Source organism: Olea europaea, chromosome 16 (assembly GCF_002742605.1).
Source record: "Olea europaea var. sylvestris chromosome 16, O_europaea_v1, whole genome shotgun sequence".
Classification (NCBI taxonomy): domain Eukaryota; kingdom Viridiplantae; phylum Streptophyta; class Magnoliopsida; order Lamiales; family Oleaceae; genus Olea; species Olea europaea.
The window spans coordinates 5,132,988-5,151,779 of NC_036252.1; the positions used below are offsets into that span (position 1 = coordinate 5,132,988).

Sequence of the window (18,792 nt, forward strand, 5' to 3'; positions counted from 1 at the left end):
GAGGATTTGCAGAGATTTTGGACCGTTTAGATTGAAACTGGAGAGGAATTCTAGGAATTTTGAATACGTCATTATAGAATCACTTTGCATAAAAGACGATAGTTGTGATCACTGATCATTTTTCATTTTGTCACTTTTATTTGGGTCTTTTTACATTAAGATGATAATAGTTAAAATATTTTTTAGCCCCTGTTTGGTGGATATTAAAATTAGTTTTTTAGTAAATTTTGATAAAAATTGATGAAATGTGTGGTTGAAAAGTTGTGAAATCCATGAAATATGTGATTAAAATTAATCGTTGATTTTGATTTAGATTAAAATGTGGATTTTAATCCGAACTAGACAGTGGCTTAGTATTTTAGGCGAGACATCTTAATATTGGAATTTGCATTTTCTATATTCTTTAGGTGATAAAAAGATCTATTTTGACGACGTAGTTCATGTAGGTTTCAGAAACTGAATGATCGATTAATTACACATCATGCCATTGGTGGTTATAAAATAATTTTGAATAAATTGGCGCTCCTCCAACTCGGACGGTCCGTCCAGCAAAACCCAGTAATTTTTCTTTAGTTCAATGAGCTTTGAGTTTTTGTTCGCTCGAATTTAACTTCCAAGAGCCATTTATTAGGCCTAAGAATTTAGCGGCATATTATATATAAAATCTTATTTAATTGCAATTTTCATTTGCAGTATTTGAAGTTGAAAAATTAAAACAGGAAAAGACTGAAAAGTTAATATTTGTTTAACTATAGATAAAATTTTTGTTTCTATAGTAATGAAATGTTAACTTATTATATATTTTTTGCTGTGTATATATATCATTATAACAATAACACGATTCAGTACAACTTGATGCAAAGCTGGCGTGAAAAATAAATAACACTTTAAGATTCCTACGAGGTGGACGGATGTCCCTTGGGTATATATAGGTGGGGGGAAATTTCATCCGTAAAAGGCTCTGTATGCGTAGCATGATTCAACATTTAACCTAAATTTGTTATTTCAATAAACTAAAGGAGATTAGATATCAAGAAAATTCAATATTTTGTATTAATTTATCAGAAATAACTCTAGAAAACTACGGTCTTACAAGAATTAAATAGGTCTAACACACATAAAATCATAAGATGTAAAAGTAAGAGAAATTTGTGTTATAGATCTCAAATCTTTAAAAAAGGTGTAGGTGGGTCTTGAATCTTTTAATCTTAACAGTTACACTTCAATACCTTTTGATAAGAGTGTATGGGTAGGACCCCTCTAAAGATTTACATCTAAAAAAGTTGAACATCTAAGTATCTAACTTCAATTTGACAAATTTAATGTAGGGTAAAATGGGTTTTTTTTAATATTTATGTTATATATTGTAGATTTTTTGAAAAGTGATTTTTGGGAGAATGTATGAATAAAAGTAGAAAAAAATATGGGCTCGTGCATAAAATTATTTTAATTTAAGAATTTATTTGAAAAAAATTAGGAAAAAATGAGTTCTTTTTAAAAATCTCTATGCTTAGTTAATTAAAATAATTTTAAAAATAAAAACATAAACAAAAAATAAGGAGAGAAATATAAATAAAATTAAAAAACATGGTAGTTGCAATTTTAATCCACCATTGTTATATATCCATCCACTTTTTAAAAAAAATAAAATAATATAGTACATTTTTAACTTTATGTAAATTTACTTAAATGGACTTAAATAGACATGAATAAAATCAACTAAAATCTCTCTAAACCCATCGACTATAATTTATCTTCATTAAATTCTTTTGCATCTTTTATATTTTTTTAGAGTTTATGTTTGGTTAAAACTCTGATATTCATAAAATACTTTGTGGCTTTATCATTTTGGATTGCTTTTCCAAATTTTGTAACAATCAAACATTTTAGCAGTCCTTTTTTTAGGAAAAATTTCATAAGAGATTAATTAAGACACATTTTAAAAATAAAAAAGCAAGTTTCAAATTTCAAAAATTAGATTTTTATTAAAAATTATTCTCACAAATTAACAATTTAAGTAGTCACTTATTATTTTTTTTTTTTATCACAAATCAGAAATTTTATGTCACAAATCATTTTACGATAACAATTCAAAAATTTTGTAGGTCACAGTTTGTTCATTGGTCACAAATCAAAAAATTAATTAGTCACACCTTATCAATTTATTGGTCACAGCTTATTTTTTGGTCACAGATCGAAAATTTTATAGGTCACATATTATTTTTAGGTCACGAATTAAAAATTTTATAGATCACATATAACAAACATTATAGGTCACAAATTATAAATTTTTTAAGTTACACATTATTTTTTTGTCACAATTTATCTTTTTCATTGATCACATATTGTTTACTGGTCACATATTAACCAATTTAATGGTCACAATCAACCAAATAATCTGCGCCCACCACCACCACTTGTTGACAACCACTTTTATTGGTCACAACTCATTCATTCATTTCAAATTATTAGATTAATTGGTTACGATTAATTTTTTGGTCACAACTTAATCGATTGTGAATAACAGTCACGATTTTCAGGTCACGTATCCAATTGTGAGTCACAAATACGAGTCACAGACACAGTCACAATCACAATTTTCATTGAAATCATCGTCGCCGCCACACGCCAACACCACAATTGCAAGTCACAGTCCACAACCACCGCAACCGCCCCAAATCATCGTCACCACACACCAACGCCACAATTGGGAGTCACAGTCCACAAGCATCGCAACCGTCCCAAATCATCGCTGCCACCGTCGTCGCCACACACCAATACCACAGATCCACAACATATCCACGATCTGCAGCGCAAATCACCACCATGTTAATAGAAACCAATCACCAAAACAATGAAAAACAAACCACCAGATCGCGTCACCCATGCCATCCCGACACCACCACCAGCCCTGCATCACTACGACATCACAGTCACAATCTCCACCCAAAAAAATCCCCAAAGTCGTGGCTATATGCACCTCTAGCAATACCACCACCTTGCCAAATTACTGCACGACAACCAAAAGACACCACCAATGGCAAAAAAACCACTTGCAACCACCACGATCTGCAACGATCTGAGAACAGCGGTCGAGCACAACGTCCATTTATCGATCGGATCTGTGGCTGGAGCTTCGATTCTGTTCTCCAAATCCAGTCTACAGCATCTAAAACTACGCTTTGCAACAGTGAGTGCCTCGCAAACACCATGATCTGCAATGGCAAGCGCATCGATATGCGGTGGCTTCGTGCAGTGGAGAGAGGTCACCAACGGGTTGTAGGAGAAAGATGAGCAACAAAAGAGAGAGAGAGAGAGAGTCGGCTAGCGAAGCCACAATTGCCTTCTAAAACTTCCCTAGAGAGATATGTGAGAGAAAGAGAGTATCGGGGGTAGAGAAAGAGAGAGAGAAAGAGGGGCAGAAAATGAATAAATTAGGTTTGAAATTATTATTTATTAGATTAATTTTTAAATATATTAATTAATTTAAAAAAATTTTGATTTGTGAAATATTAAACATGGCATCATATTTTTGAAATGAGGATTTTTAATCTATTAGAATTTGTAATTTCCACCTTTTTTTATTGTGAAACAAAGCTCATTATATTATTTATTTTTGTGTTTTTCACTCCATCGCCACCGAGTTCACTACAAATAATATTTCGATTTCTATTACAAATGTCACCACATCCCCTCAATATAAAAATCAACATCTTTGTCACAGATAAGGCATAGCTAAACTATTGTTAAACTATGTTCAGGATAGAGACTAGGGTTGGCCTTGGAAATTTAGAGACCCTAGGCATTTTATTGTGGGGCTCCTCAACACAAACAAGCCTAACAATATGTAAATATTTAAATAATTAACACTTTTATATTAGAAAAAAAACTTTATACAATTCAAAAGATATAATAGCAAAATAAAACTTCTTTAACAACTCGAAAGATTAGGCTAGCATAAGATTTAATATTCTCACATTTTGAGATGTAAAATTAGTAATCAAACTATTAACATTAAGTTTTTCCAACATATTTTTTTTCAATAGAAATCATAGCTAATCCATTCAATCGCTCTTGTGACATGAATGGTCGAAGATAAGACTTAATCAATTCAACTTTGAAAAACTTCTTTCAGCATAGGCAACTGTGACATGAATAATCAATAATACTCTATAAGCAATCTAAGCATTTGTAAAACAATAGCTCATTCTCTTGATGTAATCCAATACATCAATTGCTCCAAAAATGTTTGCAAATACCTCTTTCCTTAAAACTTTCGACTCTAAAAATAATTCTGAAAAAGACATAAGAAAACGAACTAAATAACTAATAAGATGTACTTTCACTTTCATAACCAATACTTCTCTTCAATCACTTGTATTTGCAATAGAAAATTAAAGAAAAATACCACATCATTTTCAAGAATAATTCTATCAATTCATTATTGAAAAATGACCATTAACATCAAAATTTTCAACCACACGTATAGTTAGTACTAGTTTCGAGTTAGTTAGGTCCAGATTTTTCAGTTTTTAACATCAAAATCCGTACTTCACAATCTTAGCTCAACTTATACAAATATACAGACAAAGTAAAACAAATGCTTATAATTACCTCAACGTCGTATGCATGCACAGCCTACCATTTGAGACTTCAAAATGCTTGTACATAAGCTTTTCAAATCCTTGTCCTACTCACTTGTAAATGCTTTCTGTATGAATCAGTGGCAATTGAATCAGCATATCACCAAAATTCGAATCTCATTTCCAAAACATTAATAAGTTATTGACAAACCCAAATTAGAAAACTTCCAATCCCATTTACGAAAACTTGAAATTAGCTTTAATTCAAATATTCAATGAGACTGGAAGTCCGCAACAGTATAGCCAATTATGAATTATGGAACCAGAAATGAGAAATCAATACTCAAAGGCAAAGCAAGGTCAGAATCTGATCATAAAACCTACAAACTCAAATAATAATAGTGAAAAAGAGGCCCAACCTGCTGTCTGCTAATTTCGCTGGAATTTTTGCAGTTACATTGACAGGTCACGGGTCACCCTTCACCGCCTCACCGATAGTTTTAATTTTAGGGATTAATCCATCTTTTGCTTTGTGGAGTCTGGAGAAGACGATTAAAACGGAATAAATGGATTTATGAAGAAAGGCGGTTCGTTTTCCTCTTTTATGTGCCATTTTTTTTAAAAAAAAGAAGAGATTAGGCCCCCTATAATATGAGGCCCAAGGCAGTGGCCTGGCCATTCGAAGTTGTAGACTGGTCGAGTTAGGTTGAGCTTCGTTGCTAGTAGTAGTCTCAAGGAAGGGCTAGCGTTGATAGTGACATTTCAGAGCTTTTTGTCAAGAGAAGAGATAATAAATTGTAAAAATTAATTGCTGAATGTATTCCGCAAGCGTCAAATTCTCAAGTCGACGGTAAAATGAAGTGAACATTGCAAATTACGAAGATGTCAATCACTTTGGAACTGTAGTCTAGGGGTATAAAAATGGAGAAACTGGATGATCTCGATGCCCATCACGACCTACAATTGTTGACAACTTAAGAAATCATGTTATTTGTACAATCTTATTTATACAATCATAGATACAATCTTTGCTGGTATCATGACGTCCATCCATTTTTAAAATTGTTAAAATTGTTTTTTAAATCAATGATCTGAATTTTGTCACCTCTAACATTGTCAACAATGTTGGTTGACCAACATTGAATAAATTGCTTAATTCAATGATCAAATATTGTAAATTTGATTGCTGACTTCTATGGCCAGGCAAAAATCACGACCTGAACCGATCGAATCAGATCCAAATCGAATCGAGCGATTCTTCTTAAATTAAATATCCGAACGGGTATCTGAATCGAGAACCGACAGATTTTGTTCGATTCTCGATTTTAGATCAAACATCGAAGAATCGAATCTCCCTAATTTTTTAAATTTATTTATTTTAAAAAAGCATTTTTTTTTATTTTTTTTAGCTCAAACTAAAAAATATGATATTCATATTTTTAGTTTTCAGTCCAAACCTAACTTGATCAAATTGACTTAAGTTTTATCCAAATTTATTATTCTGCTATAGTGTCGTATCTATTGTTTTGAAGAAATTGAATTGAAGTTCAACAATATATTTCTTAATTATTGTGAGCTCGCTTCCTTTCTTTTCCTATGATTTTAACAATCAAATTTGTGAAGAACTCAACAAAGAGAGATGTAAAAGACATATAAGATTGGATCACGTTATTTTGTATGAGTTAAGATTAAACATATCATTAGTTAAATTAATGTAGCTTATAAATAATAATTTTTTTTATTATATTACGGAATTTGGAAATCGAGCCGAATCGAACTGAATCAAACCTGGAACGGTTCCATTTAATAAATATTAGAAAATTTCGAGTCTGGTTCAATTCTCGTTAAAATCAAATCGAATCGGACTACGCCCAACCTTGCCTTCTATAAATTATGTATAATGTTCAAATAAATAAATTTGACAAATATAATATTGAAAGAATATAGAAAATTTTTAAAATTGTAACAGAGATAAGGTGGAGTTAATTATTCCAATGGTTACTAAACTTAGGTCCATGTCTTTAATTGATCACTAAAGTTTAAAATGTTGAGTTTTGTTAATTGAACTTAGATTAATATTTTTGATTGCTTACTGAACTTAGGTCCAAATTTTAGATTGCTCACTAAAACTTAAAATGTCAAGTTTTGACCACCGAATTTTGAAATATGCCGTATGTTACTCACTAAGATAACTATTTAACTTTGAAAAATATCGAGTTTACAGTGAATAATGTACAACATTTTTCAAAATTCAGTAAATAATGTACAATATTTTTCAAAATTAAATAAGTAATGTACAATATCTTTTAAAGCTTAGTGGCCAAAAGTCTGACATTTTAAATTTTAGTCATCAATCAAAGACATAGAACTAAATTTCCTAACCAAAAATCGATACTTTAAACTTCAACAACCAATAAAAAACATGAACCCAGTAACCATTGTTTAGTTCTTAACCAAAAATCGATACTTTAAACTTCAACAACCAATGAAAAACATGAACCCAGTAACCATTGGAACAATCAACTCGATAAGGTGGGATGATGGTTATACGAGAATGGAGCTGCCGATTCATCTCCCAATTCCACTTCCACCCATGAATTATCGTGGGTCTTTGCTTTCTGTCTGTGTGTTCTCTTGTTGTCGTATGAAGCTTAAGAAATGATTCGCACAAGTCCAGCAGCTTCTGTGATTTCAATGACTGGCCAAAGAGGTAAGCTTTCATCATTATTCATAAGCCCTTCAAAATCCGAACAAACTGAAATCAACACTAATGATGCCGTAAGCTCCTTTTATCAGATGCTGCAAATGCAACATTCGCCACCAAGGGGCTGTGTATGGAAGATAAGATTAATGATGCAGTTATGTTGTTCAATAAAATTACTGAAATGGGATTTCAACCAACTACCTGGACTTGTGGGACTTTGATTAAGGGGTTATGTACGAGTGGAAAAGCAGAGATGGCTCTTTGTTTGCATAAAGAGGTGGGGAAAAGGCATGGACGGTCTGATTTAAGATTTAAGATTTAAGCCTAACTTTAGTTATGCCACACTTATTCACGGCCTTTGTAAAGAGGGGTTGTTGGACAAGGGTAAACAGTTGTTTTTGGAGATGAAGGGTAGAGGAATTAGGCCAAACTTGATTACATATAAGTGGTTTATTCATGGTTTATGTGAAGGCAGTGAGTGGGAGGAGGCAAAGCGGTTCTTTATTGAAATGGTGGATCAAGACATTCGTCCTGATGTGATATTGTTTAATATCTTGATACACACGCTTTGTAAAGAGGGAAAGACCAATGAAGCACGTGGATTGTTTAACTTGATGATTCAAAGAGGTGAAGAGCCCAATTCTTTTAAATATATTGTATTGATAAATGGGTTCTGCCTACAGGATAGGATTTGTGATGCGAGGGAGTTGTCTGTTTTTATGGCAGATAGAGGCTGCAAGGGAGACGTTGTGAGCTATAATGCATTGATCAATGGGTATTGTAAAAGCCATAAATTAGAAGAGGCAATGAGGCTTTTTAAAGTAATGGTTTGTGAAGAATACAAGCCAGATACAATTACATTCAACACTTTGTTGACCAATCTATTTCACTTTGAGGATGCGTGGGCATTTTTCAACAGATGGAAGTCCATGGAGTGACTCCAAATTCTTTTACATATAATATATTATTGGACGGATTTTGCAATAACAATCGCCTTGAAGAGGCAATGGAGCTGTTTCACACTCTGGAAAGATCTGGGCACCCAATGTAGTCACTTTTAACAAACTTGAAGGATTTTTCAATTATAATGAGGCCGCAAAAGTAGTTGGACTTCTTCAGAAAATGGCTGAGAGAAATATTTTGCCTGATGCATCCACATTATCACTTGTTATAGATTTATCGACAAAAGATGCGAATTATTTGAAATATATAAGTTTGATACCAAAATTTTCTAACCAAGGCTGACTCAAAAAATAAGATGCTACAGCTATCACTGCAACCATTTTATCCCATCACTTGTGTGAAAAATGTATCAACTTCAAGTTGTCAACCAGAAGATGGGGAACAGAATTGAAATCTCCCCAAGCAGGATTAAAAACTACTAAAAATGATGGACCCACCCATTTGGCGTTTATGAATATCAAAATTTGGCAATTGCAACCTCAGAACTGGGAAAGTAGTTTCCATGGTTTTCCATTATTGACAGTGCTTTAGATTTATCAGCATCTGAGTCTTTCTTTATGATGCTTTCTTATATTTTGAGTTACATTGCCTCAAACTTTCTGCAACTACCGATAGTTCCACTTACACATGAAATTCTGTTTCATATAGCTTTTTGATACTTGTTGGTACATATTTTATCACATAATATGACTAGCTGCAGGTTTCCTGTATGTTAATAACTGGAGTCGCATGTTCAATATTATTGGCTGTAGAGCAAGATACATTTGATTCTCTGATTAAATGGAAAACAATAATTTTTCCTGATCGGAAAGGCTTAGATATTTACCAAGTGAACTTGTTATATGTATACTGCAAGGATGTAAGATTTTCCTGTGGATCTCCATAATGGTTTGATGCAAATGTTGATGCATATTGTATCTTAGAACTTAAAGTAGGGCAGTTATGATGTTAATAACCAGTGGTGGTGTCAAAAATTTTCGTTGGTGGAGGTGGAGCTTCGGGGCATAATAGGTAGCCAATTAAATTCTTAAACATGATCCTTTATCTCCTTAACATGAAGCTACTTTAAGCAAAGCCACATTCGTTTTTGTTTTGGCTAATTTGTTTTATCTAAATTATGCTTTGCAGTTGCATGGTGGTGAAATTGGTTGGAAGGCAGGCGTAAAGAAAACAGGGACTGCCAAAACCTGTTTTCTGATTTGTCACATTGTCCTATAATGCAGAAGACTCTCAAAGAGACTTGAGTGGAACTCAACTTCTTCATGTTCATATTTGATAAAAGTATCCTGCTACTTAGGATCACACAAGGCTTTATATACTGAACTGGAGTATCTTCGTTGAAGGTAAAATGGCCAATTATGCAGTTATTAACAAAATTTTTGCAAATATGGTACTAAAAAATCTTAATTATGCTTCTACTGGTGTTCTTTTAGATAGTAGTTGTCTGCATATTGTATGAACTGCTTTTATGCTACTTTATCATGGACACTTGGGCCTATCAGTTTGGTTGTCATGATTTCACTTTGTGATGAGGTTTTGATGAACATGGAAAATTGAATTCAACGTTAAGTACTCGTGGAAAACCCCCCACCCCACATCACTCAACAAATAGTAAAAGAAAAATAAAAAAGACCTGGAAAAGAAAAAAAAATTTTATGCGTACCTTACAGCATATTTTCCCGTTACTATTACAACCACCAAAGCTTATCTTAAGAAGCTATAAGACCATGTATTTAGGTATTCCTTGTGCGGTAAACTCTGACACATATCATATTTTTAACCACGAAAGAGGCAAATATAATGTGCAGATCAACTAAGATTTCAAAAATTACAATAGTGTGGTTGTTATGAGTAGCAAATGATTGGAGAAAGCACTATATTTTCTCTAATATTGTACAGTATTTGTAGATAACGATTAAAGCGTGGTCTATCTTTTAGATTACAATCCCTTGTGGTTGTGATGCCAATCAAGATCATATTATTTGAATAGATCTTTATTTGAGTGGCCCAAATTTTTTGAGCTATCATATGATATAAAGTCACTTAAGTAATGACAAATCTGTATTTTGACTTTGGAGAAAATCCCATGACCATGACATTGATTGATTAATCCATTGTAGTATTGCCACACTTGGTTTCTCTTTGTTGAGAAGCATAATAGGGATATTGGCAACTGAGATGTGTGATGTTTCACATCCTAAACGTCGACCTGATATTTTAGAGAGAATGGAAAATGTGTTCCTCATAGGGATGAGGTAACTAAGTATAATGGTTCTTAAAAATCTTAATACTTAACCCCAAAAAATGCAAGGGCAAAATTGATACTTGATAGTGTATGGATAGATGAAAGTAAGAACACAAATTCTACAATCAAGTGGAGAAGCTGAACTGCAAATTGAAGACTAGGAAGTGAACGCTGCTTGGAAAGAAGACTTGCTCACTTTTCCTTCATGGTGATGAAAGTTATCAGGAAAAAAAAAAATAATAATAATAAAATAAAATAAAAAACTTATTTTATGTTGAAGCAAAGAAGGACGCCTCCTAACTGATCATCAATTATTAATCTATAAAAAGTCATCTTTACATTAAAATGATTTAGTAATAGCTTTGCTCATCAAAATAATTTACTCACATCTTCGTCAAAAAGAAAATATGAGCCCTCAAGCTAGAAAAATTTATCACAGATCGCTTATATTTATCTTGGGGGAAGAAAAACCTTTCATGGCATATTTGGTACATTGAGCTTAATGGAATAAAGGATAAGCGTCTCTCGCATGTCTCTTTTTCGTGATCATGTTTAGACCTATCATTTCGAGGATGCCAAACAACTTATCAAAGAAATGTCTTTTTACTTGTAGCATAATCTGACTAAGGACCCCTTTAACTTGGCTCTTGAAAAGCCCAAAACTACTTCTAAGATTAAGAACCTGCTTTTGAATCTGTTTGAGTAATTGTTTAGAAGTGCTTTGTCCGGTAAGAAAAGTTTTTAGGGAAAACTGGCTTAAACTCTTTTACAAAAAGCAAAAACAAAAGTAGAAGCCTACCAAGCAAGCTTTAAATTGTTTGATGGAGCACTCTATGGTAAAGAGAGAATTTTGGGATGAATCTTAGTTTTGTGAATTTAAGAAAACCTTTTGCATATATTCAACCTTGATCTTTTCTTCAATCAATAGACGAGGATGTCATAACCCCCCACCTAGGCACTGGTAGATTTTTGTTAAACATAAAAGTTGACCTTTTCTTTTCTTTCTAGTTCCCAAGTTCATATTTCTTCTGAGTCCATGATGTGACCCTGAATCCAGTTATCCATCATTCCTCCCCACTTTCCTGTAAACCAAAGATTGATGATACAAAATTGCAAAAGCATGATGTACTTGAATGAATGAATGAGATTCTACATGTACATCTTTATGTGTAGTATACATATCTAATAGGATCATAACTTGCTTATCTAATTGTTGACTTAGCCCACTCCCCTCCCAATCCATTTCAATTTTCTTTAGGTAAAAAAATAAAAATAAAATGTACAAGTAAAATTTTTTTATGTAAAATTTTTTATTTTTTAAACATATTTGCCTGACTTAATTTATTTTTTTTAATTATTTTTTATAAAGTCCAGTCCGTTGTTTGTGCTTTCTTGGCATCCACGTCTATCACTATCATATGATACTAACCATCAATTAAGATACAGAAAATGATGAGAAAAAGAGAAAATTAAATAATATATGTTGAACGTATTTGACATTTAGAAAAAAGTTAAGAAAATGAGTGAAAATCACCTTCCTCTAACAAGTCCTGCAGGGAATGATTGTGCTTGCTGGTTGATTTTCCTTCTTGCTTATGGTTTATATAAGCATATAGGCATTTATATCAAGAAACTGCTGCATATCTCTCTGAAGAGCTCATTTCTTGGTTGAGGGGAATGAAGCCTGGTCCGAAATCATCCAGATCACACCATGCAGTTTGCATATGAAAGATTTCGCACCAGACGACACTCCCCTCAACGACTCATATCATAGAAAAAGAGAGAACTCCCGGGTGGTGGTGAAGATGATTTAGCCATGCATTATTTTTCATGGAGTCCTTTATATGCACGAGAATCTCTGTTGAGTCATGAGAATCCATTTTCAATGCCTCCCCTAGACACTTTTCACACATAGCGATGCCACTTATTGAGAAAATGATTGACATATATAATTTGCAACTTCTTTGGGAATCTGGTTATCCAGATAAGTATTTCCTTTTTACTTATCTATGAGATGCAACTTTCTCTACGAATAAACAATAATACTCAAGTCAACTAATGAAAGAATTCAAATAATAATTAAAGCAATTCAAAAGATTAATAGACAATGAAGTAAGTTGAAGATTTCAACGTGTCTTTGTTTGATGTTGATAACAAGTACTAGTAGCCAATTTAATCTGTTGATGCTTCCTAATCAAGAAGTGATTGTGGTGATAGCGAGAGTTTAATTTTAAAACATAGGTAACTCGGGTTTTTCAAGCACTGAATTATCAATGTGATTATGGGTTTCTCATATTTTTATTTTTGCATCATAAAATCATTGTGCACATGAGATTAAAGTGATTTCGCATAATCTTTATACGATGAAGAGGAGGCTAAGCCTTTTTTAAGACATTTGTTTGTGATTACACGCAGAAGAGCATATTTGACTAATCTTATAGATTAATGAGATTTGTTGAACCTTGATAGATAAAAATTTATATATGTAAAGTACAAACACAGATGTGCATGTTATGTCTTGAAGGTTGACTTGATAAAGAGATGAGGATGGCGTGTTTATTCTCAAGTAAAGGATATGTCTTTTGCTTCCCACTAAGGTAAAGAGTGGGTGGGTGGGAGTAGCTTAACCTTAATATAGGCATCAATCTTGATGCCAAACTTATATGTGAAGCTCACTGCAGGTTCACCTATTAGCCAGACCATCGAATATGTGGAGCAAAGTGCAGTCAAAAAGGTGAAAGTGCAACTGCACTCTGATATTTTCTTTTCAATTGCTTAGTTTAGCCCATGTTTGGTTGGTAGGATTTAAGTTCAAATTTTAATCCAAGTTGAAGTTTACAATTAATTTTAATCACATATTTTATGGGATTCACAAGTTTTTAACTATACATTTCATCGACTTTTATCAAAATCTATTAAAATTTTGATTTTAATATTTGATTCAACCCATAACACTAGCGATGCTTGTGAGTCTCAAGGCTTATAAGAAAGCTCTATGTTCGACTAACATTCTGAGTGCGAATCATAAAGGTGCAAGTGATGTCTGTGATGTGAATAAGAAAATGCTTACTTAATATGGTCTTTCGCAAAATGTTTTGGAATTTTAAGTGTTCTTAACATTTGTCTATCAGATGATTATTTTTTTTTTTTCAAGGAAGTCAAATCTGTCCGTGAAAAGGTTATTGGAACCGAAGTGGAAAGGGTTGGTGAAGAATAGAATGAACTTCACGATACGCGTCTGTTACTCAAAGACGTTTTGAAATTTATTTATTTATTTATTTATTTATTATTATTATTATTATTATTATTATTATTATTTTTTTTTTTGAGATTGATTTAAGTACGTTGAAATAAGAAATTCAACACTCGACAAATTTTGATTTTTGATTTTTGATTTTTGATTTTTGATTTTTGATTTTTGATTTTTGTTGAGATTGATTTAAGTATGAAGCACGAAATTCAACAGTCAATCACAAATCGGAAATGGAATTTTGTAGTTTTTTAATACTAAAGTCGATCTATTTTTCATTAATATGACTACAAGCAAACGAACTACAAAATTTGACATTGTGAGTTAATATTTACATTAAAAATTTCATTTTAATCCTAATGCTTTGAATTTTGATTCTTATCTCTATCTTTTAGTTTTCGTTAGAAGCTTCATTTCACAATAAAACTAAAACAATAAATAGAAGCATAATTTTATTCTTTGAAAACAAGTAATGTCCCAAGTGGAAGCCAACAATAGGTTTTATTTCATCATGTACATGTTAAAACAAAAACATGTTTTAAGTTGGCAAATGATATATCGCCCTAACCAATTTGGGGTACAAGTTTCACTATTCCATACTTATCGAGCCAAACTCGAACCCTATCCCAACGAAAATCAGCTGTCACCATCATTCCTTCTTTTACAGTGCTAACACTTACTTTTGGATTCTCCTTTGCAATAACAACCACTGCAACTTGTCCCTGTACCCCCAAAAGCTCTGGCCATGAACTTTTTCTGGCGTCTATAATAAATAAAATTCAAATCAATGACATTATGCTAACTAAAAAACACCAAAAAAGAAGTTTTTATATAATCATTGACAGAAAATACTTACTAGGGCAAGCTTCTTCCATATCTTCTACTTTATGTTTCCTATGGTGTGAGCTCAAGTCAGAGGTAAAGAGAAATAGATAGAGGCTGGCTTATAGTACAAAAATATTGAGTTAAGTTTGAACAGCTAACAAGGGCAGCCAATTTATTTGACTTTGACTTTTTTTTTTTTTTTGATATCCATGCAACTTTTTTTAATTTTTTTTTTCTTTTTAATGTTAATTCCTACCAAAATTGTGCCACAAATTAATGAAACTTGGTGCACCCACATTTTATGTCATTTGAAGCTCCTGTAACAAGATAGTAAGACTAGATTAGTTATTCTCTCATTTATATAATTGTATCAACAACAACAATAACAATAACAATAAATAGTTGTGAATAGAAGAGAAACATAATAATGAAATTTACAAATATTTTACTCATTAATCATAATCAATCGCCTAACCAATAACTATTCAGTTTTCTATTCTCCTCGAGATTATTTTCTGTTTATTAAAATGAATTCACAATAACGTGCAATGCAAGTTGATTACAACTAGTAGGGCAAAATGTTGATTAATCTGATGCATTAGATGTGAAAATTATTATTTCGAGCTCAGAAATTTTCCTAATTAAGAGGATATATTTGGACCGACAAAAAATCAAAATGAGAATTTTTTAATTGTTAAGCCCATTTGAAGACAAAAAAAAAAAAAAAAAAAAAAAAAAAAAAAAAAAAAAAAAAAAAAAAAAATTGAAAATGTCATGAATGATTATCCCATTCCCACATGCAAGCCAGGCTAAGAAAATATAAAATTCTGTCAATATTTATTTATTACTTCTGAAAAAATTTCTGATCATATCATGTTCTCTTCGATAAATGTAAACAAACAGCTTTAGCTAATCAAATATATATTTTAATATAATAATAAAAAAGAAATGTTTGTATTATGTTTTCCCTAAAAAATAAAAAAATAAAAAAAAAAACTTACTAATCTGACATTATGATGTCTCCCTTTTCTTTTCAAATCCATTAAATAAAATTCCAACTATTGATTCATCTAATCTCAAAGGTTAAACTTTATGATAATGAGAAAAAGAACTGTCCCTTTCTTTCTTTTACAGTACACTATCAAAATGTATATCTCAGGATCTTACTTCAAAAATACTTCAAATAACAAATAACGAAAGAGAATAATAATTGTGTAAATGTGTAAAATGATCCATTTAGTTAGATGCAAGTCATACTTTCTATCGAGTTCAAGTCTGACATGGCTCATGTTGGTCTATGCGAGTCATCTTGGTTTCTTAAGATCGGATAAACACAACTCTTCAAATAAATCGACTCTTGACATGACTTTTTTCACACCTTTAAAATCATTCGTCTGATCTCGTGTATCATTTAAAAGTTGATTGTATTTGCTCTTTGAACAAGTCCACGTAGGAATGAAGAACACAAATTGAGCTCAAGAACATCCCGCCACTGAACATATTATTAATTTTAAGCATTAGAGTTTGATTCCTCCCAACAAAAACAAAAATCAAAACTCAATATTAAAAAACATCCTAATTGAAAGGATATAACATATATATAATGATTTACATACACATAATGTGGTGAGTTATAACTAAGTCTGTTGACACACTAAAAGTGCAGCCCAAATCAAATAGCCCAAGGAATGAAGTCCAATTGAGGAATTCCCAAATCAAATAATCCAAGGAATGAAGCCCAATTGAGGAATTCAGGATAAAGGCCCAGACATGATTATTAATGAATGCAGTGGAAGCCCACAAACATAGTAACATCATTGCCCAAGCTTGCAAGACGCCCAAAATCTGAGCGAATGGAGTATCATACAGTCGCCCAGAGCGATGACCCTGTTCTCGCTCATACCTTCGAATCGTCGAGGATCTTAACAAACATAAAATGTTATGGTTATCCAAAAATGCAGTTATTGAAACAGTTATTGAGTAATCTTATCACATTCCACGATTCAAGGAACCCGGTTGAAGGCGGTTGAATGACAAAGAGTAGTGGCAGTAGTTAGAGACGGCAGTTCCACAACAAGTTAGCCACCATAAAGAAAGTGGGTAGTTATAGAGCAATCAAGCAGTTTTCAAGCGGTTTGTCACGAAGAAATCATCAAGAGAATATAAAAGGAAGAGAAGACAGAGAGAAAATGACCTCGAATCAAACACTCTCAAATAGAGAATATGTAATTTCAATTTCTTAGTTTAAATTTAAACATTTCTTTCAGTACTCGTGTGCTTGCGCTCTTTGAAGGCATTCTATTTAGTTCCAATTGTAAATCATCGCCAATAAAATACCCTTTTTTGGGACTTTGTCTCAAGAGGTTTGTTCCTTATACAATCGTCTGATCCCTTTTTAATTGTTAGCAACTACCCGCGCGAAACAATTTGGCACGCCCAGTGGGACCTTGGTGTTTGGTGTTGAAGATACAAAAGGTAAAACAATATGCCTCACAAATCTGATAAGGAAGCAGCAAGTCAGGGAGGAGTTCAGTCTATGATCGAGCGATATGAGGAGCAGCATAGCTCTCCACGAACAAAGGGACAGAGTCAGAGTAGTCACAGTCGTTACGAACTAATGACAGACTTGAGTCCTCGAACCATGTGTGCATTACTAGGAGAACTCACACAGGATGTCGTTGAACAGGTAAATCTACGAAATATTCATAATATGAAAAGATTTACCCAGAATGGGAATGCACATTATGACAATGTGGCCAAACAATTGAATACTTTGAATGAAATAATGAATAAGTTAGTAGGCCAAATTTGTCAGTCAGTTGTATCTCTTGCAAATCACTTTCAACCTAGGACAATTGTGGGACATAATCCCTCAGTCCTATGTCCAAGTCAAGGGATAGAACCACCTTTTCGTCCCTCTACTTCAAACCAGAGGGATGATGTAATGCCAAATCAAAATAGTGGTAATGGTACAGCTAACTTGGGGGGTAACTTAAATGTAAGAGACAGTGTCCTAAATAATGGACAGAATGCCACACGTGTTAATAATGGAATAAATATTCAGGCTAACGGTAACAATGACCCAAATCAAGGTAACTTTGTTGCCAACTAAAGACCAAACATCAGGCCTCAAGCAAATCAACCGATCAACCAACCTGTAAGAATTCCATATGACCCAACGTCATGTTGAGGAATCAAATTATGGAAATAGTACAGGATCAGATGGCTTTTGGAGTATGTCCTGTCATTAGGCCGACTTACACAAAGTTATATCCTGATTGGGTAGACCAAGCATATCCATGGCCTAGAGGGTATAAAGTGCCAGAATTCTCACTATTTACTGGTTTAGGAAAGGTGTCTACTCTAAAACACATAGGGTGATTCACACTGCAAAGTGGTGAAGTAACAGACTACCATAAAATGAGGTTGTTCCCTAGTTCATTAACAGGAATAGCTTTCTCCTGATTCATCAATTTGCTAGTGAACTCTGTTCAAACATAGCAACAATTGGAGCAATTGTTTCATACTCAGTTTTATAAGATTGAGTCTGAAGTTACTTTGGTCGATTTGACGAGTCTGCGTCAAATGCTAAACGAATGGGCAGAAGGTTTCCTTCAAAGGTTCAAGACAGTAAGAAATAAATGTTTTGTACCTCTGCCCGAAAAGGAGTTTGTCAAAATCGCTCAAAATTGTTTAAACTTTGATTTGAAAAAGAAATTTCAAAATAAGGAATTTCCTGATCTTTTTCAATTGAGCGCAAACGTGATTATGTATGAACGATTAATAAGAGAAGAAGAGCAAATGAAAAATTCTAGCAAGGGGACTTATTATAGAGACCCAAATTTTGATGTTCATGCCATTAATGACGAATATTACGATCAAATCGAAATGTGTTTGGCCGAATTGATTAAAGGAGATACGTATACTTGTCCTATAATGACTAAGCCTAGACCGTTGGGCAAGGATGAGCCTATAAAAGATGAAAACAAAAAGACTAGAACGTTCTCGTTCGATGTAACTAAAGTTAACCTTATATTTAATAAACTATATAAGGATAAACAGATAAAGCTGAGCGATAAATATAAATTGCCAAGCCCTGAACAAGTTAAGGGTAAAAAATATTGTAAGTGGTATAATGCGTGGTCACATTTGACTAACAACTGTTTGATTTTTCGCCATGTGTTACAGGATGCCATTGAATCAGAACGAATTACGTTCGAGG

At 32.8% G+C, this 18,792-nt stretch overlaps 2 protein-coding genes across 2 annotated transcripts; both read left to right on the forward strand.

The window, feature by feature from the left end:
* The first annotated feature begins 7,171 nt into the window (after window positions 1-7,171).
* LOC111411854 (pentatricopeptide repeat-containing protein At1g12620-like) lies at window positions 7,172-7,623 on the forward strand. Its single transcript, XM_023042485.1, has 2 exons — window positions 7,172-7,293; window positions 7,380-7,623. The coding sequence occupies exons 1-2, from the start codon at window positions 7,242-7,244 to the stop codon at window positions 7,607-7,609; spliced, it is 282 nt and encodes a 93-aa protein (XP_022898253.1). The 5' UTR covers window positions 7,172-7,241; the 3' UTR covers window positions 7,610-7,623.
* Window positions 7,624-7,691: 68 nt separating this feature from the next.
* On the forward strand, window positions 7,692-8,338 carry LOC111412533 (pentatricopeptide repeat-containing protein At1g63400-like). The gene is made up of 2 exons (XM_023043468.1): window positions 7,692-8,114; window positions 8,207-8,338. Exons 1-2 carry the CDS (start codon window positions 7,692-7,694, stop codon window positions 8,336-8,338), a joined length of 555 nt encoding a protein of 184 aa, XP_022899236.1.
* Window positions 8,339-18,792: the final 10,454 nt, after the last annotated feature.